The 25,390-nt window shown below is 30.0% G+C and overlaps 1 protein-coding gene across 1 annotated transcript; it reads left to right on the top strand.

Moving 5' to 3' along the window:
- The first annotated feature begins 20,145 nt into the window (after positions 1-20,145).
- On the top strand, positions 20,146-25,082 carry LOC133033169 (COBRA-like protein 7). Its single transcript, XM_061107790.1, has 2 exons — positions 20,146-20,769; positions 23,513-25,082. Exons 1-2 carry the CDS (start codon positions 20,166-20,168, stop codon positions 24,937-24,939), a joined length of 2,031 nt encoding a protein of 676 aa, XP_060963773.1. The 5' UTR covers positions 20,146-20,165; the 3' UTR covers positions 24,940-25,082.
- The last annotated feature ends 308 nt before the right edge of the window (positions 25,083-25,390 follow it).

Here is a 25,390-nt window from a genome sequence, read left to right as displayed (position 1 = left end):
TGATTTATTTCATGATTATATGTACATAATGTATAAATTCATCTGAAACCCTTTTCACATACTTGATCCTGTTTATTGTGCCGTCAACACATTGGAAAGTAAACATGACTATGTGAATAAAGTTTTCCTAGATTTATCAGACACAGGGTTTTACTGATATGATAATCTACAATAAGAGTTTACTTGTATTTGGAGAAATACTATGTTCTTTCCAGAACATTGGTTAAAGTAAAGCTCAGGTTGGATGCATGGAGTATGCATCGGAAGGGACCGATATTGAACTTTGACTTAGATTTATTAAATTTACCGTAATATATATTCAAGTCAATATCGCCTAGTTGATCCTAGATCAAATGATCTTAATCCTGATATGATTAGGCTCAATCTTGAAAGGCTATTCGTGTTCTTTGATTTGTTAGTTAAGCCTACTTTTAGGTCAGGGTGATACGTACATTTTGGGAACACGGTAGTGCAATTGAGTGGGAGCGCTAACATAAACATGGAATCTATAGCTTCTATCTGGCGAATAGTAAGCAAAGGATGATCTCCTTCGAGCTTGACCAAACGAACATAAATGGTGGAGTACTCATTTCACATAAGCTGAAATATCATTTATACGGGGTCAAGTGTTTTAAGGAATAAATACATTGTAGGGTGTAACGGTAATTTAATCCCTTTACAGTGTAGATTCATATAGAGGATCATTGATCACATTAGGATTATAACAATGGATAACTAATGATGTGTCTATATGGTGGAACATATAGAGCATTCTATATACTGAGAGTGCAATTCTAAGTTCTATGCGTGGATTCAACGAAGAATTAATAAGTTAGTGAATTTTAGTGCTAAATTCTTGATCTACTTATTGGAAGCTCGGTTATATAGACCCATGGTCCCCCCACTAGTTGAGATAATATTGCTTGTAAGACTCATGAATTGGTTTTGATTAATCAATTATAATTCTCAAATTAGACTATGTCTATTTGTGAATTCTTCACTAAGTAAGGGCGAAATTGTAAAGAAAGAGTTTATAGGGGCATATTTGTTAATTATGATACTTTGTATGATTCAATTAATAAATATGATAAATGACAATATTATTTAATAATTATTTATAGTTATTAAATAGTTAGAATTGGCATTTAAATGATTGAATTAGGAAATTGGCATTTTTGAGAAAATCAGATACAAAAGGTGGTAAAATTGCAAAATTGCAAAGCCCAAGGCCCAATCCATTAAAGGCATGGCCGGCCACCTATTGTAGCATTTTAAATTGATTTTTTCATTATTTTAATGCCATATAATTCAAATCTAACCCTAGTGGAATGCTATAAATAGATAGTGAAGGCTTCAGAAAAACACACTTTTCTTCTGACTTTTTCTATTCAGAAAACTCGAGCCTTCTCTCTCCCTATCTTTAGCTGACCACTCTCTCTCTTCTTCCTTGATAATTTCGAAATCCTTAGTGTATGAGTAGTGCCCACACACATCAAGTGATACCTCAATCATAGTGAGGAAGATCGTGAAGAAAGATCATCAGCAAAGGAGTTTCAGCATCAAAGATTCAGAGAAAGAGATCCAGGTTCAGATATTGATAATGCTCTGCTACAGAAAGGAATCAAGGGCTAGATATCTGAACGGAAGGAGTCATTATATTCCGCTGCACCCAATGTAAGGTTTCTTAAACTTTATATGTGTTTAATTTATCGTTTTAGAAAGTTCATATTTAGGATGTTAATAAACATACTTGTGAGTAGATCTAAGATCCTGGTAAAATAATTTCCAACAACTGGTATCAGAGCCATGGTAATTGATTTACTTGCAAGAAATTTGGACTTTAAAACGATTGTTTGTATGTTCTTTGGATGGTATCTTGTTGTATTGAGTGTTATTTGATGATTGATTGATGTTTGTGAAATTTTCGTGAAAAATAATTGTGATTTCGTTTCTGGAATTATTTTTATTGGATAGTATGGAAAAAATTAAGCAAGTTAGCCTTTTACAGAACTCAATTTGGATTTTATTTGAATTAGTTATGATTTTTTGAAGATTTGACAAAATCGGGGCTGTGCTGATAGTTTCCTGCGATCAGAACTGTCCGTACAGTTTCGAATTTTTCCTTTTTTCTTCAATTTTTCATACTTTTTCATGGAATTAGCTTCCAATTTTTTGTATGGTTTTGTATATATACTATTACTATTCCTAATTCAATTCTAATTATCATTTTGAATTAATTTAAATTTTTTTTAATTTAATTCAAGATATTAGTGTAATTTGAATTTGAATAGAATTAGTATTTATCCTTTTGCTTAAAAATATATCTTATTTTTAAATTTGATTATATTTTTTTTAAATTTAAGGTCAGATTTTTTAAGATATTTATAATATCTTTTAAGATATTTAAAAATATCTTATCTTTTAAGATATTTATAATATCTTTTAAAGATATTTATAATATCTTTTAAGATATTTTAAAAAATATCTTATCTTTTAAGATATTTTAAAAATATCTTATCTTTTAAGATTTTTTAATTAAATCTTTTTAGATATTTTGACCATATTTAAATTTAAAATAAGATATTTATAATCATGTAATTTTAAATAAGATATTTTGCTAATTTTTTAAATTTTGTTATTTTATTTATTTAAATTACATTTAAAATTTGAAAAAGATATTTATTTATCTTTTCTAATTTTTTATTTAATTTTTATTTATAAAATAATATTTAAAATTTAAAAGTAGTTAGCAAATTTTGAAATGATATTTAGGTTGGTTCAAACCTATTTTTTCAAAATTGTAGGTTTAATTTTAAATTTAAATATTTAATTAATTTTCGAAATTTTTTTTAAATTTTTTTTATTTTTTTTCGAAAATCTTTTTTAATGATATTTCAAAATTAATTATTTAATTTAAAATTAAATAAATCCTACATCCAACTATCCAAACCTAACCACATTGCGGTGAGTATGTGTTTTAGCTTGTTTGTAAGTTTTTAAAACCTATTATTACTTGATTGCAAATAGCCATGGTTACTTTTTGCCGCATCTAATGATCCGATGGCTCCCTTGGTCAAGATAATAATTTGTACTGTATATTTACAAACTTCTTTCATCTGTGTATGACCTAGCAACATGATAGGACCCATCCAAAGTGTGCCTGTGTGAGCCTATGTGTTTAATTTTATTATAGATGCATATAGGTTAATGTTGCTAAAATAAATTATCATAGTTTTTGATAGAATTTATTTAGGCCCATTTAGTTTTTGGGCCTATTCAATTAATAACAGTTGTTCTTATTAAGGTTAAATTCCTCTCTTTTGGGCCTTGTGTGAGAGTTGGGAGCCATAGAAGTGGGTACGACATACTGAACCCAAGACTCCCCTCACACAAACCACCCCAATTGTGAAGGCCCATTTGCCTGATTTGAACAACTGTACTAGGTTAATTACACTAGTTTAACCTAATTAAAATTGATTAGCAACATAATTAATTTCATTTATTTTGAAATTAATTTAAGAAAATTATAGTTTAAAGAATTTTTTATTCTAAGCTAAACTATATGTATTTTCTTGTATTTAATTAAATATAGAATTATAACCATCTAGATTCTTTCTGGAACTTAATTTAAATTTTTCATTAAATATTCCTATTTAAGTTGATATTTAGTTATCTACAACTAACCAACTTAAATCTGAATATCTTTTGAATTTCAAATTTCAAAATTAAGTTGAGGAATTTTAGGCATTGGTTATTAAGATTCTTTAGATATTTTTTAAGTTAATATCTTTTCGAATATTAACTTAAAATGGAATATTTTCAAATTAAGTGGTTACAACTTAATTTTTGATATTTAATTAAATTTAAATTTGAAAAATATTTAAGTTCTAGATTTTATTCTAATAAAACTTAAATTAGATATTTTTTCAAATTTTGTGGAAAAGATACTTAGTTAAATAAGATATTTTCTAGATAGTTATTTCTAGACTACTTATTATTTCTAATATTAAATAGGAAAATATTATAAATTGTGAAATTAATTATTTATTAATTAATTTTGGTACAATTTATTTTAAGTATATTTTTTCCTAGCATTAAACTAGAGATTAATAATTAAGCCTTCTCTACACTTAATTATTTATTTCTTGAATTTAATACATTTAATTAATTTGAAAATTAAATATCTAAGTTGATTTTATCATCATACTTAAATATTTCTTTTTCATGACATTTAATTAAATAGAAAATTATTTTTAGTTGAAATTTAATTTTTCAACTAAATTTAAATAATTTTCAAAATATATTTTTTCTTTATTTTATTAATCAATTTTTCGAAATTGCATTTCTTAAATGCTAGAATTTCGAATTTTATCTTGAAAAATAGATTAAGTTGTAAATTAATTATTTTAATTAATTCTTGGATCAACTTAAATCAATGATTTTTTCATTTATTGATTAATTTAAAATAAATTGAATTAAAGTATATTATTAGAAATTGAATTAATTAGTCAAAGGAAAATCTAGATAGGTGATATTTTTGCTTGAAGTATTTTTCTAGTGTATTTAATTAAATAGAAAATTAATATTTAAGTTGATTTTCATCATCATACTTAAATATTTGAAATTTTTCTTATATATTTAATTAAATAGGAAAATTATATTTTTTGTTGTAAATTAATTTTATTAATTAATTTTAGGCCAACATTAAATTAGAATAATTTTTCCAGGATTTATTCTTTATTTTAATATGCATTTTTCGAAAATTGTATTCTTATATACTTTAATTTTTCGAAATGCAATATATATATTTATAGAAAATTAAATTTGAGTTGTAAATTAATTTATATTAATTTTGTAACAACTTAAATTGAATATTTTTCTAAATATTTATTGGAAATTATTAGTAAGATGGAAATAATTCATATTATTTCATATCCATCTAAGTAAAATTTATAAATATTAAATTAAAATTTATATTTAGAATTTTTCATTCTAAATTGGAAATTTTAATAAAATAAATATATATATTTAAAATAAATAGAATAAATAAAGAGAATAAAAGAAAATACAACTTTTTTTTAAATAATGAGCTTTATTATCAAGAGACATTCGATCTCCATTGTGGGTTTTACACCGCGTTTGTTTTAGTGAGTAATCCTCCCTAATGGAGGAACGTTCATTAGCAATTTCGCACCGTTTAACCTCGCATGATAAGTAGTTTGTAAGTGTTTTGTATGGTATGGATCACCCTAATGGTGGCGACCATACTTGACTTGCAAATTATGAAACAATGGTGGAAGCTCATAAGATAGAATTGCCTTGACTCTCGCCTAAACGGGACAACGCTGAATTCCAATCTTGATCGAATAAAAGGTTGCTAGAATGTTTAACATTTTAGACGAGCTGACAACTCTATTCAATGAATGGTAGCTTTGACTCTCGCCTAAACGGGACACTGATATCAGTTTGTTGAAAACCTTGGAAATTATTTAGGATTGTAAGTTTTAGTATTTTCACTTGTCATTCCTACTTGCTATATGTTTATAATTTCTGAATTGTGTATGAATTTATATTGAACCATGTTATTTTCTGTTATTAAGTTGTAGTTTAATTTCGAATCTTCATTGTTGGTCTAACTTGGCTTGTTTATCTAATGAGATAAATCCCTAGTGGATTTTCACCATTAGACATACATAATAGTGTTAGATCTCGAAAGATAAATATTGTATATGCGACATCTAGCTGTTCATCAATTGATGACACCTTAGACTAGTATTTTTACGATATGAAACAAGAAGATTATATAAATAAGATTACTTTGACTTTCGCTAATCGAAGCATCGTTGGATTCTTATTTTAAACGAAATTATCCTAATTCCTCTTAGCTTATTCATTTCGAATTAGCTCAATAATATATCATTGGATGAATGGTCTATAAATCATTTCATGTCATTATATTTTCTCTTAAGAAATTAAATGACGCATATGATTATAATCCCGAAATTCTATTCCCAATTGATATAAATCCTCAATCTTAGAAATCTCCTACTTGTATGGGCAAATCTGACTTAGAGTTTGTATTAGTAGTGGTGGTCCAAGATAGAATTACTCATAATATTTGGTATAAATTTAAGTCTTTGACTTTAATTTTAGATTCCAAATAGAAATTTTCTTATATTTCTAATTCCAGAATACAATACAGTTACACTTTCTCAAGTGTTTAATATCCATCTTCTATTAATGGATTCAAACTGTATGGAATATGAGTTAGGTATTCTGTGACTGTGATCCACTCTGCGCATTCTAAGAACTCTTTGATGTAACTAAACCTATGTCATCAATAGACACTACCATTTTTTTTAATCTATGGCATTTGTATCTTGTTCATAGTGGATTTGACAAGATCAATATCTGCAAAGAGTTAATATGCCTATATCCACTGAAAGTAGTTCATCTCATTCGCAGATGGATGTACATTCAGGGGTGGATATGAGTTTTTTTGTTGTATTCTTAAAACGATCACTCTAGATTATACCTTATGCAAAGAAATTTGAAATGTTTAAACATTTCATTAATTTCTAGCAATGGTTAATACCATTAAGGTAAGTGGTTAAAGATCTTGCGAACTGATAGGGGTGGAGAAATAGTTAGTAGATATGCAGTTCAAAGATCATTAAATTGATTTTTGAATTATATCCAAACTTACCTCCCCAGAAATTTCGAGTTGCATGTTGATGATTAGTTACTAGTCGTTGCCTAAATCCTTCTATGGTAATACAATTTCAGAATGATGTAATGGTTGGCTACTTAATGTAAATCATTACTAAATTCATGGATGACCTAATCAAAATCTTAAGAAAAGCTAGAACTGTTAACCATGTTTTCTTAGCTATTCTAAGTGATTAGGGGTGGACCATCCCATTGTCAATAGATAAGAAAGTGTTTGTTCAAACAAATACTACTTTTCTAAGAAAATGACTAAGTCTGAAAAACAAGTAGCAAATAAAGGAGATATTTAATTCTTGATTCCAAAAGTGTTCTATCATCTTATTTAACATATGATGATCCCACTGCCTCTGTTGTCTTGTCACAACCGAAGAGATCAATACCATTTAGTTTTCTTCGACATAATCCACGGTACCTTGTTGTAGTGGGAGAGTTTCTAGGAACTCACCTTCTTATGACTTGGGAGACACTAGTGATTAAAATCCATTGTGAGTTTAAACAAGTAATGGATTGTCAAGATAAGAAACTAAGAAGAAAGCCAATAGAACTATGGTTTAATCCATTCACATGGAATGACCTAAAGTTTTCTATTACAAGGACATAAAAGGAAATTTTCGTTAATAAGTCTATTCTATGGACTTAACAAAACTTCCTGTTCCTAGTATTATAGGTTTGAGTTTATCTAAACCTATGGCTTGTGGTATACCTGGTAATTACTTACTCTAATGCAAGTAACTTACTTTAGTAAGATGCTGAAGCATTTTCTTTCTAATGGCAATCTATAGAAGCTTCACAACTTCTTAGGTATAGATTTTATTTATCTAAGGAAAAGTCTTAACTATTCCAGAAAAGATAAAGCCATGAAAGAATTTCTTACATCAACAGTGAGAGGTCTTAGATATGCTTTTGTATGCCTTAGACCAGACACCTGCTGTTGAGTGGGAGTAATGAGTAGGTATCAGATTAATCCAGGAGAAGAACATTGGAAGACAATCAAGTAAATCTTAAGATAAAGAAGAGGAACTATATGTTAGTCTATAAGGGTGTGTTTAAAACACTTAGACTACACCATATCAGATTTCGAAATTTGCCTTTGTGCTAGTAAATCTTTCTGATAAGATGGTGATTACTCTGGGGGTGGAATAGTGATTTTGGAGAAGTGTAAAAACCTATCTGAAGTCTCTAGGTCTACCAGAGAGGGACTGAATGTTAAAGTCGCAGAAAGGTACTTATTCAGTCTAAGGAAAGTTCTATACATCTTTGGCACCATTCCAAATTGCCTTAAACTACTAGTGTTAATTTCCTGATTAACCAAAAGTAGTTGCCAAAGATATAGAATCCAGTATCCCAAGAGAGTAGACATATAGAGAGGAATTTCACATTATCAATGATTTTGTGATTAAGGAAGAGTAATAGTGGAGAAAAGGTTGTGGTTAATTCAACCTTTCAGATCCTATTACGAGGAGTTTACTACTACTAAACTTGATTTGTATATCAAGGTGTTGAGATTATTTGAAACGCACTTTTTGTTTTATATTAGTGCAAGTGGGAGTTTGTTGGGTTTTATGCCCTAAATAAAACTCATTTCAATATAATCAGATTTACTTATTAATATAGATCAGAAATAACATTTAATGTTGCATGGTTTACATGATTTATTTCATGATTATATGTACATAATGTATAAATTCATCTGAAACCCTGTTCACATACTTGATCCTGTTTATTGTGCCGCCAACACATTGGAAAGTAAACATGACTATGTGAATAAAGTTTTCCTAGATTTATCAGACACAGGGTTTTACTGATATGATAATCTACAACAAGAGTTTACTTGTATTTGGAGAAATACTATGTTCTTTCCAGAACATTGGTTAAAGTAAAGCTCAGGTTGGATGCATGGAGTATGCATCGGAAGGGACCGATATTGAACTTTGACTTAGATTTATTAAATTTACCGTAATATCTATTCAAGTCAATATCGCCTAGTTGATCCTAGATCAAATGATCTTAATCCTGATATGATTAGGCTCAATCTTGAAAGGCTATTCGTGTTCTTTGATTTGTTAGTTAAGCCTACTTTTAGGTCAGGGTGATACGTACATTTTGGGAACACGGTAGTGCAATTGAGTGGGAGCGCTAACATAAACATGGAATCTATAGCTTCTATCTAGCGAATAGTAAGCAAAGGATGATCTCCTTCGAGCTTGACCAAACGAACATAAATGGTGGAGTACTCATTTCACATAAGCTGAAATATCATTTATACGGGGTCAAGTGTTTTAAGGAATAAATACATTGTAGGGTGTAACGGTAATTTAATCCCTTTACAGTGTAGATCATTCATATAGAGGATCATTGATCACATTAGGATTATAACAATGGATAACTAATGATGTGTCTATATGGTGGAACATATAGAGCATTCTATATACTGAGAGTGCAATTCTAAATTCTATGCGTGGATTCAACGAAGAATTAATAAGTTAGTGAATTTTAGTGCTAAATTCTTGATCTACTTATTGGAAGCTCGGTTATATAGACCCATGGTCCCCCCACTAGTTGAGATAATATTGCTTGTAAGACTCATGTAATTGGTTTTGATTAATCAATTATAATTCTCAAATTAGACTATGTCTATTTGTGAATTCTTCACTAAGTAAGGGCGAAATTGTAAAGAAAGAGTTTATAGGGGCATATTTGTTAATTATGATACTTTGTATGATTCAATTAATAAATATGATAAATGACAATATTATTTAATAATTATTTATAGTTATTAAATAGTTAGAATTGGCATTTAAATGATTGAATTAGGAAATTGGCATTTTTGAGAAAATCAGATACAAAAGGTGGTAAAATTGCAAAATTGCAAAGCCCAAGGCCCAATCCATTAAAGGCATGGCCGGTCACCTATTGTAGCATTTTAAATTGATTTTTTCATTATTTTAATGCCATATAATTCAAATCTAACCCTAGTGGAATGCTATAAATAGATAGTGAAGGCTTCAGAAAAAACACACTTTTTTCTTCTGACTTTTTCTATTCAGAAAAACTGAGCCTTCTCTCTCCCTATCTTTAGCTGACCACTCTCTCTCTTCTTCCTTGATAATTTCGAAATCCTTAGTGTATGAGTAGTGCCCACACACATCAAGTGATACCTCAATCATAGTGAGGAAGATCGTGAAGAAAGATCATCAGCAAAGGAGTTTCAGCATCAAAGATTCAGAGAAAGAGATCCAGGTTCAGATATTGATAATGCTCTGCTACAGAAAGGAATCAAGGGCTAGATATCTGAACGGAAGGAGTCATTATATTCCGCTGCACCCAATGTAAGGTTTCTTAAACTTTATATGTGTTTAATTTATCGTTTTAGAAAGTTCATATTTAGGATGTTAATAAACATACTTGTGAGTAGATCTAAGATCCTGGTAAAATAATTTCCAACAATCTAAGGGGGAGTGTTATAAATATTATTAATTATGTGGATGTCCAAATCTTTTATTTATTACCATTAATGTAATCAACATTTCCTTTTTCTTAGTTTCTCTTTCTCTTAGTTTCTTAATATTTGACTCTTGTATGTGTATAAATAGGAGATCACCTATTGGAATAAAACACTCAGAAAATTCTCATCTCTTCTCTATTTTCTTTCTCTAAATTATAATATTACATAATACTAATATTTCATAATAAATACTACTATTTTTTATGCACTAAAACAACAATTATTTTTACATAGATATACACACATTGATATTCATAGTCACTTATACATATAAATTATTTCTAAAATATATTTATATATAATACTCATTTAATCCATAATTTCATTGTAAATAATTGATTAGAATGTTCTATTATATATGTTTATCATATTTTCAAGTTATATAATCATTGTATAGGAGTATGTATGTATGCATAAATTTTTTACGTTTTCGATCGTAAAATATTTAACTTTTAGTTTTCAATTTTTGGTGTTTATTTTGAATAATTTAAACTTTATCACATTCATGTTATGGTATATATTGAAATCGTGCAAGAAAAGATTTGAAAAACTATGAAAACTTGATTTTTTTTTTAGAAATACACGTTCAGACCCGTAGATGTTTTGTGAAATTAAAGCCTGATTTTCACGTGTTTTCGATGTATAAAATCTACATGGATCTCTTAATTATTGCATTTAGATTATTTTAAAATTAAAAACATGTATTTTGGTCGTTGAAAATGGTATTTCTGTCTGGGTTTTGTTGTCAGGTCCGTGTGAGCCGCAAACCAGGGATCCAGGTCTTCATGCAGGAGGTTGAAGACAATTTTTTCACATAATTTTCATTTATTTTTTATTATTAATTTATTTTTCTATTTTTGTTAATTTGATCAATAAATTTCATTTATTTATTTTATTTTATATTTTTATTGAAAACATATATTAAAAATTTATATGTTATTTAGTATAAATTAAAATTAAAAAAAAAATTATTTATTAACTACATGATTTCATTTAGGTATGTAATAATTGTGCTAATGTGAATAAATGTTGTTTTACGATTAATTAGTGTGTAATTAAATATTTATTACCAAATTTAAGTAGTTTATCATCTAAATTAATTAGTATTTGAGAAATTTGTCATTAATTACATATTATGAAAACTTATAGGAGGGATTCGATTGAGGATCCACACTTTGCACGGCTCTTTGCAATTGCTGGTGTAGAACATGCTAAATATCCTAGGGTGGATGTTGAAATGATTGTTGGGGACGAAAAAATCCAAGAAGTCGACGATCAGGGCGAGGTCCGTGTTGCTTCTTCTCTTGATGGTGAAGATGAAGATGATGATCACAATACAAACAACAACAAAACAATAGATAAAAAAACTTACAGAAGAGAAAAGGAAGCAATTAGGATAGCTAAGGTTGTGGAACTACATCTTGCTGCTGACTTCCTCAACACTAAAACGAAATGGCGGAGATATTTTATCCTTACCCTTACAATACACATTAGTTGTTGTGCTAAAATGATGACAAAAAAATACATCACATAACAAAATAAAAAGCAAATGAACACACAAAAAAAAAAAAAACAAAGATTACATTAAAAAACACCTTTACGTTGATTTTTGCTTTCTAAGCCCTTTACCAAGCCAAATGTCAAACTCAGACTCCAATTAGTGATCAACAGGCTCACCAATCTTGTCATCCAAGGGGCACAAACCACCAACATACTTAACCACTTTAAAAAGAGACTCATCAGGTGAAACAGAAGTAGAACCTGATTTGGAATCACCAAAAGTAAGCTACATGAATGGAGACTTCAAGACTGCTCCTTTCTTCTGATCCCTCTTCTGAGGACTTAATAAATGAGTCTCTTGAAAAACAACCATTTCAAGATTATTCTTTTCAGAAATCTCTTCAGAGCCAGAACCAGCAACAACAGGATTTGAGGAAACCATCTGCAAAAAATAAAACATGAATTTTTTAATTTTAAAAAATCAAGGCAAAACACTAATAAAACAACACCACAACAAAACAAAAACACACAAAAAGAGACTAAAGAAAAAATATACTATTTTTTTTCTACAGCATCAACAGCAGATGCAATAGTTGCAGCAACATTAACTTTGTCATCATCAACAGTAGGGTCTGCTTGTTGAGACTGACAACAAAAATAACAGTAGAAAAATATTAAAACTACACAAAAACCTATCATACAACAAAAAACAAAAAAGTGGAAAATAAAAAAATAAATAAAAGAAACTTGGTTAACATCTGCAATAGTTTCCAATTTTTTAGACTTCTTGGCATCATCAATGGTGGCATCTTTGTAAGTAGAACTCATTTTGCCAGTATCATCATCCTTTAAAACACCTTCAACAACAACAACAGCATCATCATTCCTCACATCTCCAATTCCAGCCTCACCTTGCCCAATACCAACTCCAGCATCATCGAGATCATCATCATCATCATCACTACCATCCCCATAATCATCATCAGCAATATCATCTCCTTTGTCATCCTCATCCTCTAAAATAGACTCTTCATCATCATCATTTTTAGAAGTGCGGAGAGCATCATCAGACTGAGTTCCAGTTTGAGTATGAGCAGCATGGGAAAACTGAAAAAAAAAAAAAAACCAAAATTATAATTCATAACTAACTTAAAAAAAATAGTAAAAAACTATTAAAATAATATAAAAACAAACCACAAAAAAAACATAAACATCACCTCAATAAGAATGTCCAGCTTCTTGATCATTTCAGCAAAAGAATTTATAAGAATATGCTGCTGACTGAGAACAACAGACATATTTTTTTTTTCAATTCCTCATACTCAAGACGGGTGACATGCTCATGAGCATTCGATAAAGATGCACCCATAAAATTAGCTTGACCAAAAGACTTGGAGACACATTTAACTTTAAATTTACTAAAGTCCGGAGTAGTGTCACCGGAAAAGTAGTCATCAAGATTCAAACTTACTCTCTCATCAGATGTTGGAGAGATATTTCTATGTTTTAATTGCAACAAAAAAGAAACAACAAATTATAGACAAACATCAGAAAGTGAATTGAAATAAAAATGAAAACAAATAATAAAATACAAATATAGAAAAAAAAAACCGTAAAACAACAATAAAAAAAGTTTAAAAAACCAAACAAGTATCTCTTTCAATGACCGCTTAAATACGAGGTTGTTCATGTTATCCATCTTCATCTAAGGAGTCTTTGGCTTTGGCAATTTAAGCCAAATCAGAAGCCTTGGAATGCCAATATTTGAATACAATGACAGTTTCCCAATAACATATGGACAACACTTAAAAAACTATAATTGCAACGCCAATAGAAAACCTAATAACCTATAGTACCCACACTCTTCTTCTTTCTGCATAACCTTCCTAATACCAGAATCAATCTTACCCTTCAAAGATTGAATTGTCATATCAAAACACTCCTTACCCCAACCATATTCATTGTAACGACCACTATTAACAACATCTATATCCTTAATTGAAACAACTTTCCCAGAGGAACCACCCAACAAGTAATACTGAACAAAATATAACACAACCAACTTGACTGCAAGATCATCATTATCCTTAAGATTGTCAGCAAAAAAAGCAGTTTGGATAGCACTCTTGGTAATTTTTTTGTAGCCCTTTAAACAGTGTTTTACATGTATATTATCATCTTGCTTGAACTGAAAAAATGTCAGAATCAATATGACAATCCAACCTAGTAATTAAAGAAAACTCCTTAACACTAAACTTAAGATATTTTCCTTGCAAACAAACCCAAATTCCAACTCATTTAGTTGTTGAACCTCCCTTAACAACAAACCATGAATCAGTCGGTAATGAATACTATAGTCTAGCTTTCGAAGAAAATGACCAAACACAGTGCAGACTTTTTCTTCTTATTATTCGAGGACCCGTTGCAAAGCAACGGCGTAGAGAGGGGGAGCGACCACCTAGCTGTCAATGCATCTTCTATCTGGCAGTCAGCACAAACTAAAGAATGAAAAGTTGGGTGATGTAGTCAACCTATTGGTATACTCAGGGTTCAGGCTCTTCAAGAGCATAGCAATTGGATCTTCCTCCGAGGTTTTGAAAACATTTTTAATTGGGTTTCAGTAAGAATTTTTTTAATATCTTCAATAACAGAGTAATAACCAGAGGTTATAACTCTGGAATGGTAGTATTCCGATCGGATGTACTTGGAATCTCAATCCTATAAAAAAAAAAAACAAAAGAAAACACCAATAAAAAAAAACTAAAACAACACTAAAAAAATAAAAAAATAACAAAAACAAGCATAAAAAACATTAGAACTAAAATAATGAAATTACACACCTCTACAACCCTTTTCCCAATTATGTCCTCAAACAGATAAGTTGATTGAACAATCTTCACTGGAGATTTACCCTTTCCCTAAAGTTTAACAAAACAAAACCAAAACAACAACAAGACACACATTCAAACAAATAGAAAACCATAAAATAGGAGAACCGACAAAAAAGAACATGCAAAAAGAAGAAAAAAAAAATATACAGACAAATGAAAAATATGATCAACATGCAAAAAATCCTAAAACAACACAAGATCAATAGAAAAATACCTTATCGGATTTGGGAGACTTTACAAACTCTTGCTCTAACTCAAAATCAGAGTCAGAGTTCTCCACCACAGGTCGAGGGCGTTTTGATCTGGTGTTCTTCGAAGTACCAACACCTAGCTTTCTTTTAGCGAGAACTGGGAAAGAAGGGCTAGGAGGATTATCTTAATTTCAAACTCTTCTTGCCCATCGATGCTCGAGTTTTATTTTTCTGGGGTTGTTTTGGGGGCTTTTTAGCTACAGGGGAGGAAGATGATCGGGTAACAACTATTGTTAATGAAAAAAAAAATAATATTTATAGAAGAATACTAACAAAAGTGGGAGGGAAATGTAGAGGGAAATTTAAGATTAAACCATAATAACTGAACAAATTTGAAAAAAAAAATGATATTACCCACAACACAATAACTGCCTGAAAAAAGAAAAAAAGAATTAGAAGAAGAAGATGAGCACTAGGACATTCGGGAGTGGGATTTATGTAATAATTATTTAAAATTTAAAAATAATAAATAATAATTTTTAAATACATTTAAAACAAAAAAAAATGTCTCAAAAAGTGACATACAACGTCCAATCATATTTTTTTTAAAAAAGAATTATTTTAATTATTGATGTGGCAAAATCCTGTAAAAACACATGTAAGCTACAAAAAAATTAAAAAAAAAATATACGAAAAAGGCAGTATACTGCCGTATAAAACCCAAACATTATACACTGAAAATGAAAGAAAAAAAAAGGGGGTAAGTTGAAAAATGCCTCTTTTATTCATCAATTAATCAAATTTACCTCTAATTTTATATTTATTTGAAACATACCTCTTTTTATATGTATTGTACCCAAAATACCCTTACATAAGAGAATCACATATAGAGTATCTTGAAGTGATAGGGGCAAAATTGGTACAATGTTTAAAAAAAGAGGCAAAAATGATAGATTTTAAAAAAGAAGGTAAAAATAAAAGAGGACAATATAAAAAGGGTATAGAGTGTAATTTTCTCAAAAAAAAGACTACCTGACAATATTCAAAAGTGATGTAAATTTCAATAGGTATGGGCCTATATTAATTGTGGCCCATGACACTTCAATAGGTATGGGCCTGAATCGTTGTTGCCCGATCCAATGGGAGACACACAGGGAGAGTTTTATTTCTCTGACCCACCTGTACGCATTGTCGTTTATTAGATATTGACTTGTTCCTGCTACTTATATTTTGTCTAACAAATGGGATATTTTCAAAAATATGGGAAAAATAAACCATTTTATGATAAATATGGCAAGAAAACTAAATGCCACAAAATATGGCATTAACTAACCAACCAAACTACAAATATGGTTTTTTTTTAAAAAAAAAACATAAAATACCTTAAAAACAGAATTTGATTTTAAATCAAGCAAATTTATTATTTTTAACCATATATAAACAAAATTCTCTCTCTCTCTCTCTCTCTCTCTCTCTCTCTCTCTCTCTCTCTCTCTCTCTCTCTCTCTCTCTCTCTCTCTCTCTCTCTCCTGCGATTCTCTCTCTCTCCAGTGATTCTCTCTCACCTGCGATTCTCTTCTCCATCTTCTCTGATTCACTTTCTCTCTTCTCCATGGGGCAATTCTTCCTCTGATTCAACCTACGCTGACCTGAAAAACTCAAAAAAGTATAAAATTCAACAATTCTGATATCGACAGAAGCAACCAGCAACATCGGTACCTGAAAAACAATGAAGCTCTCACCTTAAAGCAGAAAACGAAAGCTTAAGCTCAAAGCACCGATCAACCTGCACACACAAAATTCAATCAACAATCAAGCCAACTCCGATCGTCCCTGTCAACACCGATCAAAAGAAATACAGGTACATTTATATATATTATGCTATGAATATTATATGTATATATATAAACTATAAAAGAAAAATACACTGAATATGTGCATTTGCAATTTAAACTTTAAAAATAAAAATAAATCTAGATTGAAATAAATTTCATCCCAAAACTATATCATCTTGCATTGCTTCATAACGAAATTTTCATAATCAATCTAGATTGAGACTATGAAGTTTCACAAACAAAAGACAAAAAGAAACTGAAAATGAAAATTATGATAATTTTAGTTTTAGACATACACGCTTGAAAATGAAAAAATTACTGAATATTATGAATATAAAACCTAAGCATTATAAATTATCTGTTACACATAAACAAAATATAAAGAAATGTTGGAAACCAGTTTCTCAAATATATTGTGAAAAAAACACATATAATTTGAAAACAAAATAAAAAAAAATAACCGGTTTCTTAATACATTATGATTTTTAACTAACAGTTTTCAAATATTATACAGGAATGGACTCAATAATGTGTGTGGTCAAATATGGAGGGCAATGGAAAGAGGATAAAAAGTATGAAGACTACATAATGACTGGACTACTAATACCAACAAACTGTGATCTAAAAAGTTTGTTGGAATTAGTAAAGAAAAAAAAAGAAAAAAGGATTGTAAAGTTATAACTCACTGATATCATCAATGACATTATAAGGATTGTAAAGTTGAGGTTTCCCAGCAAACCTCTTCTTAACATCAATTTTAAAATAATATTTCTGTGAGAGAAAAAAGAATATAAACAATCGAAATTAAAATTACACAACAACAACAAAAAAAATATTCAAAAACTGGTTACCCAAAACAAAGAGAAAAACTAAAAACTAAAAATAAAAACATATAGATTATAGAAACCACATTCAAATAAAACTGTAAACAGAAAACCTGAAAACATGAAAAATAAAAAAGCAAGAAACCGGTTTCTTTAGAAAATAAAAATTACCAATGGAGCGTCAATAGCAGGAGCCTCGCTCTTCTTCTTGCCAAGGGATTTGGAAACTGGTTTCTTTTTAACTTTCTTATCAACATTAGCCATCTTCTCATCATCAAAAAAACAACAAAACAACAAAAAATCAGTTTCATCTCAAAAATATAAATAAACAAAAACATGAATAAACAGCAAAAAAACATATTAAAAAAAACATAGAGCACACTTTGAATTTACGCGGAGATTTCCTCGTTTCAACTTCAACAGGTTTTTCTTCTTCAATAGAAGGATCTTAATAAAAAATAAATAAAACCAGTTTCATAGTAACAAAAAAAAAAAAAACAACAAACACAAGTATTAAAAACTGGTTTCAATACAAACATAAAAACATACTTTAGCTTTACGTGAAGTTTTTTTTGGTCGGCCTTTAGCCTTCGTAGTCGGCTCAACCTTTTCAACAACAGATGGGACCTTCGAGTCTGATTCAGTCTCCATCTGATAAAAAAATAAAACACAAAATAAACATTAGACACAAACAACAAATCGATCCTGATAATTAACATGAAAACCAGTTTCACACAAAATCGAAACAAAACAACAAAAAAAAAAAACAAACAAAAAATCGTAGCAACAATTTCCTCAACAGTAATTAACTAAACAATAAAACTAATAATCCAGCCAAAAGGAAACCCACTCAAAAATCCAAGCATTTTGCAACATCAACCTTAAAACCACCCACACACCCAATATCACAGAATGCACAAATAACACATATCTAGAACATAAATCAAACTCCAGAAACTGGTTTTTGACATGTTTCAAAATTAGGTATCTGAGGATCCCAAACAACACCTGCATCATTTCTAACCCATTTTTAAAACTGTAATCATGATCTAGAAACTGGTTTTCCATATGAGATTTATTTTGAAACCTCAAACCTCAAAACCACCCATACACATCAAAAACCAGTTTCTATAAATTAAACAAAGATTATAACTGCTCAAACACAACAATAATTTCTTCATGCAAAATAAAATCCCTACAAGTTTATAACTAATACAATATTTTCAACAGAAACTACATAGCTTTTCAGATTACACAATAAACTCACAATTTATTACAACACATTGACTCTAAAACCCGAAATTACTAAAATCATCATAAAAATCATACCCAAAAACCAGTTTTTAAAAAATGAAAGAAAATTTATCACTAAAACCAACAAAAATCATACCCAAAAACCAACATTTTTTTTTTTAAAAAAAACACAACAACAACAACACCGAATATCAACAAAAATTAAAAAAATTAAACTAAACAACCAAATTCTAAAGCATAAAACAAAACCCAAAACACAAAATACTCAAATAATCCAATATGAATATATACAACAACACACTAATCACTTCGAATGAAACATTTTTTAAAAAAGAAGAACAACAACACACTAGTAATCTTAAAACAGAAATAAAAAAAATAAAAACGAAAAAAGTAAGAATGTAAGAATGATTAAGAAAAAATGCAACTTCAACAAACCCACAAAATGAAAAGGAACAAAAAACCCTAAAATCAGAGAAAAAAAAAGGCAAAAACTCATGCGTACCTTGAAGAACACACGAACAATGGAAGCTCTTACCCGAAGAACAATGGCGGCAATGTCCTCCAAAAATCGAGAGCAAAAAAAAAAAAAACAAAGGACGAAAACTAAAGAGGAAAAGAAGAAAGAGGAAAATGAAGAAATGGTGAAATGAAAAAAGAGAGGGAGAGAAATAATGGCATAGGCAGTTTAGGGAAAATAGGTCTGAATTGAAAACTACAAAAGTAAATTAAAATGTAGAAACAACCATCAAAACCTGATGATTACATGCAAAACTCTACAAAAAAAAAAAAATGGTTATGTTAAAAAAAAACTGAACTAAAATTATTAAAATAACCTAAATAAACTACAATACACATACTATGGGCTTTTGACAAATAAATTCCAACCGTGTGGGCTTTAAAATCCCATAAACTATGGTTAAACTATAAAAAAAGCCATATAAAATGTCCATAATCAATTATGCCATATTTATCATAAAAGGTTTAAAAAACTCATACCCCACGTAAATTCTACTATAAAAAGGGTATAGAGTGTAATTTTCTAAAAAAAAAAAAGACTACCTGACAATATTCAAAAGTGATGTAAATTTCAATAGGTATGGGCCTATATTAATTGTGGCCCATGACACTACAATAGGTATGGGCCTGAATCTTTGTTGCCCGATCCAATGGGAGACACACAGGGAGAGTTTTATTTCTCTGACCCACCTGTACGCATTGTCGTTTATAAGATATTGACTTGTTCCTGCTACTTATATTTTGTCTAACAAATGGCCACCTTCTCGAACTAGTGCTCCGCCGGCACACCAGCTTAAACGAATTGCATTAATTTAGTAATTATATTATAGTGGATTTATACAAAACCATCTCACTCTATGTGCATTAATACATATATAAGTATAAGGCATGTGTCTGTATTATATGTATGAATAATTATGGGTAATCACAATCCTAATAATAACAGCACTAATTATAGTATCTTATTCTATTTATTCAAAATAATATTAATATGGTGTGCATCACCAACGTTGTTGTCCCAAGCCCAACCCCAGCAAACACCATCTTCTAGTAAGTGCAATGGTGTTTTCTTATCGTACGCCTACACTGGAGGCCGTCCCATCCCACCAACAGTAGTGGACCAAATAATAGACCAGCCGTACAGGTTCGAATCCACGTTGACGCTACTAAACAACGGCCTTGATGAGCTCAAATCATGGAAGGTGTTCTTGGGTTTTCAGCACCGCGAAGTTCTGGTCTCTGCTTCTGACTCTGTAATAATATTACAATTGGACGAGGGAGGAGAAGCTTCATCATCATCAGTACTCTTCCCTGCTCAAGTTGGAAACGGTGTCGTTCTTGGTGGCTCAGTATTGAAGGACCTCAAGTCAGCTGTTGACACTGCCGGTGATGGTAAACAGACAGGTGTCGTGATCCAATTGGTTGGTACTCAATTTGGAGTTGGGACCCCTGATGTTCCCATGCCACTCAATATCTCCCTTGCCAATCACGGTTATTTCTGTCCGACTCCCACTACCCAAGGTATATATGTCTATATACACGTGCATGGATTTTTTTTTTCTTACAATATACTGAAACAAACATTACATAATCAGAAGGAATAGAAAAAATCTCCAATCTTTCGAGAACCCATTTAGCATTACCGACATCTGCATGGATTTAATTATATACAAAATATATAAACCAATCATTCGATGAGAGAACATACATAATATTGAGATTTTTATTCAGTATAGACAATAGCCAGTAACATTTGAATCTCTAAAACAAATTAGCATTTGAATATTTACTAGGAATGTATTTGTTTGTTGTAAAATAAATTAAAATTAAAATAAAGAACTTATTAGAAATTTATGCATAAGTTAATTAACATTAGAATAAGCCGTACAACTTAACTTCATTTTGTAATAAGTAAATATAAAGGTCGCCGGCTTAGAATTTCTTAATGCCTTAGCTAGTAGAAGCTTTTTTAAACCTTATTTTAGTGATTATTTTTAAATGCTTTATTTGTTAAAGCATTTTTAATAGTTATTAGTCTTTGTGAATAATAATTTGCAATTATTTATATAATAATTATTAAATTAAAATAAAAAATATGTGAAAATTAATATTCAATTATAACAGTAACGGTATAAATTTTTATTGAACATGTTTCTCTATTTCTTATATACAACAATAAAGAAAAATATTTTGATGAGTATTGCATAATTTTCCAAGCTAACCCTATTGAAAATGAGAAATGTTAAGGACACCTTAAGGTATTAAACATTATAAGAGATGACATATTTTTATTGGTGCAATTTAATATTTAATTCCACATATATTTTAATTTAATCAATAATATGACAAACCGCTAATCACTTACAACACACCACATCAATATAGGTGCCTAATAGCAATGTTCATATAAAATACACAAGTTGGTTTTCTCTTCTTTTTTGAATAAATCATCGAATTTTATTAATAGCAAATAGCTAAAATAATAGCTTGCAATCCAATCGGGATATCTTTCTCGTTGGAGACACGACTAAAATTAGAATTAGAAAAACGAACCAAATGACCAGTCGCCTGATTTCCAGATCGTTTGACAAAAAAATTAAAATAAAATCAGATGAAAAAAAATTGTAGCATCACATTAATCTTAAGAACACCTATATTCTGTTTAATCCACCGCTCAAAAGATACAACAGTAGATAATATTGTGTAAGGTACGTAACTGCATTACTAACAACCCTTTCAATCGCAAAAAGCTTGTTATTTCTAACTACTAACAACGATTTGATGGCGATCCATTGAAGAACAAAGAAGAATCAACAACGAAATAAAATAAAACAAAATCATGTCACATAGACAAGACTAAAACAATCAAAATCATGTCACACAAACAAGACTAAAATACTTAAAATCATGTCACAGAAATAAGACTAATCGTGGTAGTAAAAATCAAATGGCAATAACAAAATACAATCCCGAACAAGCCGCACCTAAGCTCAAAAAAAAACCGGCGAGCCTAACTTGAGAAAAAAGACAACCTTTGATATAGCTATAGATTTGGAAATGAAAGATCTTAATTTTTTTTTTTTTTCATTTAGAATATTTTGATGGTTTAAAAAAACAAAATGCAATTTTTACGACGTAATTCAATTTATTACTTTCGATAAGGGAGAGTGGTTTTCTCTCTTTTAATTTCAAATAAATGATATTATTTCTTTACATTACATGATAAAAATTAAAGTATATATAAATGTAAAGGTAAATAATTTATAAGTACCTAAAGTTTTATATTTGTAAGTTGTATAGATTTAATATTTATTTTTAGCGGCGGTATAATTACTCAATATTTATAAAATTGTAATTTTTCTCCAGTTCTGTCTGTACTGATCCCATTTTAAATTTATTAAAAGAATATTTAGAAGTAATTAACACTACATATTTTTATCTAGACCAATGATCTAGAATCTGAGCCTTATATGTTCTATGTTTAAAATAATAACATAGTATGTACTGACAGAATTAGAGAAAAATTACAATATTTAAGTAAAACTCAACTTTTACTTATCTTTTTTTTTTTTGCTAAACTTTTTTTAATTTTTTTTTTCAACCGATGGAACAATCTCAGCCCATATAATGTAAAAGTGAGAGATTTTTCTAATTAGATAGAAAAATTAAGCATAAAAATTCAATTTTTTCTAATTTTACCCATTCATGGGTAATACCCATTAAGAATGCACCCATAACTTTATATATAAAAAATATTAGCGTGGAAAAAAAATAAAAATAGAGAAAGATAGAGAATTGAAAAAGAAGAAAGATGAAAAAGAGAAAAAGAAATGTCAGCCAACCGAATCAAGATGGCTTATTAAAAATTGGTGTCTCATATTGTGTTAAACCAAACAAAATTTTACACATCAACTAACAGAGTATGGAACACCACTTTTTAACAGGATATCTTGATTCCGGCCAACAATGACATTCGAAAAAGAATGAGAAAAAAAATCAACCAAGAAAAAAAAAATCATTGAAAAAAGGCAAAGAGATATGAGGGAGGAAATTTTTTATTTTTTTTTTAATAAATAAAAAATAAAAAACAAAATAAGTAGAGGAAATATGTGTAATAAAAATTAAACTATATTTTACAATATAATAATAACTACTTCCTATATAAATAAATGTGTTTATTATTATATAATTGTTTTTAGAAATTATTATGATATATAATTTTGAAATCAAAATTAAGATTTTATATTAATTATTGTGTACGTAGGGAACAATGAGATGCATTTATGTTGCACCAGAGATCCAATTAAAGAGAAAGATACTAATTTTGAAGAGGAAATTCAAACTAATGGTGAAAAGGGTGATGTTGTTATTACATACGACGTAATTGGTTCATACGACACAAATTATTTGGCACAAGTCACAATCTCAAACCACAACCCACTCAGTCGTTTAGAGAATTGGAAACTGAGTTGGGAATGGACAAAGGGCGAGTTCATTTACTCCATGAAAGGAGCTTATCCCATACTTATCGACTCAAGAGACTGTATATTCGGACCACAAGGTCAGTACTACAAAGATATGGATTTTTCTACTGTCTTGAGCTGCAACAGAAGACCCACTATCATCGATCTCCCACCAACAAGAGCAAACGATTCAACACTCGGAATGATTCCCTTCTGTTGCCGGAATGGAACAATTCTCTCACCGCTAATGGATTCAACCAAATCCATTTCTGCTTTTCAAATGGAAGTCTACAAAATGCCACCGGACTTGAACCGAACTCAGCTCAACCCACCTCAGAATTGGAAGATCAATGGCACTTGGGGACCCGAATTCCAATGCGGTTCGCCGATTAAAGTGAGCCCAACTCGATTCCCTGAACCATCTGGTTTACCAACGGAATCGACATCTATTGCTACTTGGCAAGTTGTTTGTAGTATCAAAAAGATTAGAGAAGTAAACCCAAAATGTTGTGTTTCCTTCTCAGCTTTCTCCAATGATTCAGTTGTCCCTTGTAGAACTTGCGCTTGTGGTTGTAATCGAAACCCCACAAAGACTTGTAACCCAACTGAGCCATCTTTACTTCTTCGGCCCAAAACTCTGCTTCTGCCATCGGAGAATCGAACCGAAGAAGCCTTGGAATGGGCCAAGATCAAAGGCTTGGATGTCCCGGAATTATTACCCTGCGTCGACAATTGTGGGATCAACATAAACTGGCATTTGGATTCGGATTTCAAGGGTGGCTGGACGGCGAGAATGACTCTGCTCAACTGGGATAAAACAGAGCATGTGGATTGGTTTGCAGCGGTGGAGTTGGGGGAATCTGGACCTGGGTTTGAAAAGGCTTATTCCTTCAATGCAACCTTCGTTCCAGGCTCAAACGACAATATTATCTTCATGAAAGCTTTAAAGGGACTGAATTATCTTCATGGAGCTGACAATGGTGCCAATCAAAAGAAAGGTTTGAAGGTGGCTGGTAAACAACAGTCGGTTATTATGTTCAGCAAGAAGAAGACTCCAGATTTGGATTTGGGTGGCGTACATGGGTTTCCGACAAGGGTTTTGTTTAACGGCGAGGAATGTGTACTTCCGACAACTTTTCCCACAAACGATAATCAAAGGAAAGGTATGGTTGTGAAGAAGAGCATCTTTTTTAGCCTTTTGTTTGTTATGGCTTATTTGTTATTGTAGTTTTAATTTTTTAGTTTGGTATAATAATATTGATTGATTGTTTTTTTTTTCTTGCCTTTGAATTTGGATTAATGTAATTTTATAATTCTATGTAAACTAAATCATTCCTCTTTTCAATAATTATTATTTAGTTTCATTTTATATATTTACCAAAAAGATAAATAATACACCTAAATTTGTTTATGTCTAAATTGTTTGGGATACAATGATATCTAAAGCTTATGCAGAGGTAATAAAAAAATATTTCTTTTTTAATAATTAAAGTTGAAACTTAACAGCATAAAAGGGATATAAAATACAGTGTCTCCTCTCCTATATGCAGAAGCCTAGCTATTGTAGATGTTCTTCCTTATAATTGTAAAGGTAATTGTTGGATTGAACCCCATCACAAACAAGAACACCTTATCATGAAACCCTGCACACTTGATCACTCGAGACACAACTAAAGACA

This window comes from Cannabis sativa, unplaced genomic scaffold, assembly GCF_029168945.1.
Source record: "Cannabis sativa cultivar Pink pepper isolate KNU-18-1 unplaced genomic scaffold, ASM2916894v1 Contig3, whole genome shotgun sequence".
Lineage (NCBI taxonomy): Eukaryota > Viridiplantae > Streptophyta > Magnoliopsida > Rosales > Cannabaceae > Cannabis > Cannabis sativa.
Note: the sequence above shows the minus strand (reverse complement) of the source record. Positions and strands in the feature narration are given on the sequence as shown.

Excerpts from the sequence above, each read along its gene's own strand:
- LOC133033169 (XM_061107790.1), top strand. The coding sequence starts at position 20,166 with ATGGGTAATCACAATCCTAATAATAACAGCACTAATTATAGTATCTTA. Across the intron at positions 20,770-23,512 it reads TCCGACTCCCACTACCCAAG|GGAACAATGAGATGCATTTA; the intron begins GTATATATGTCT and ends TTGTGTACGTAG.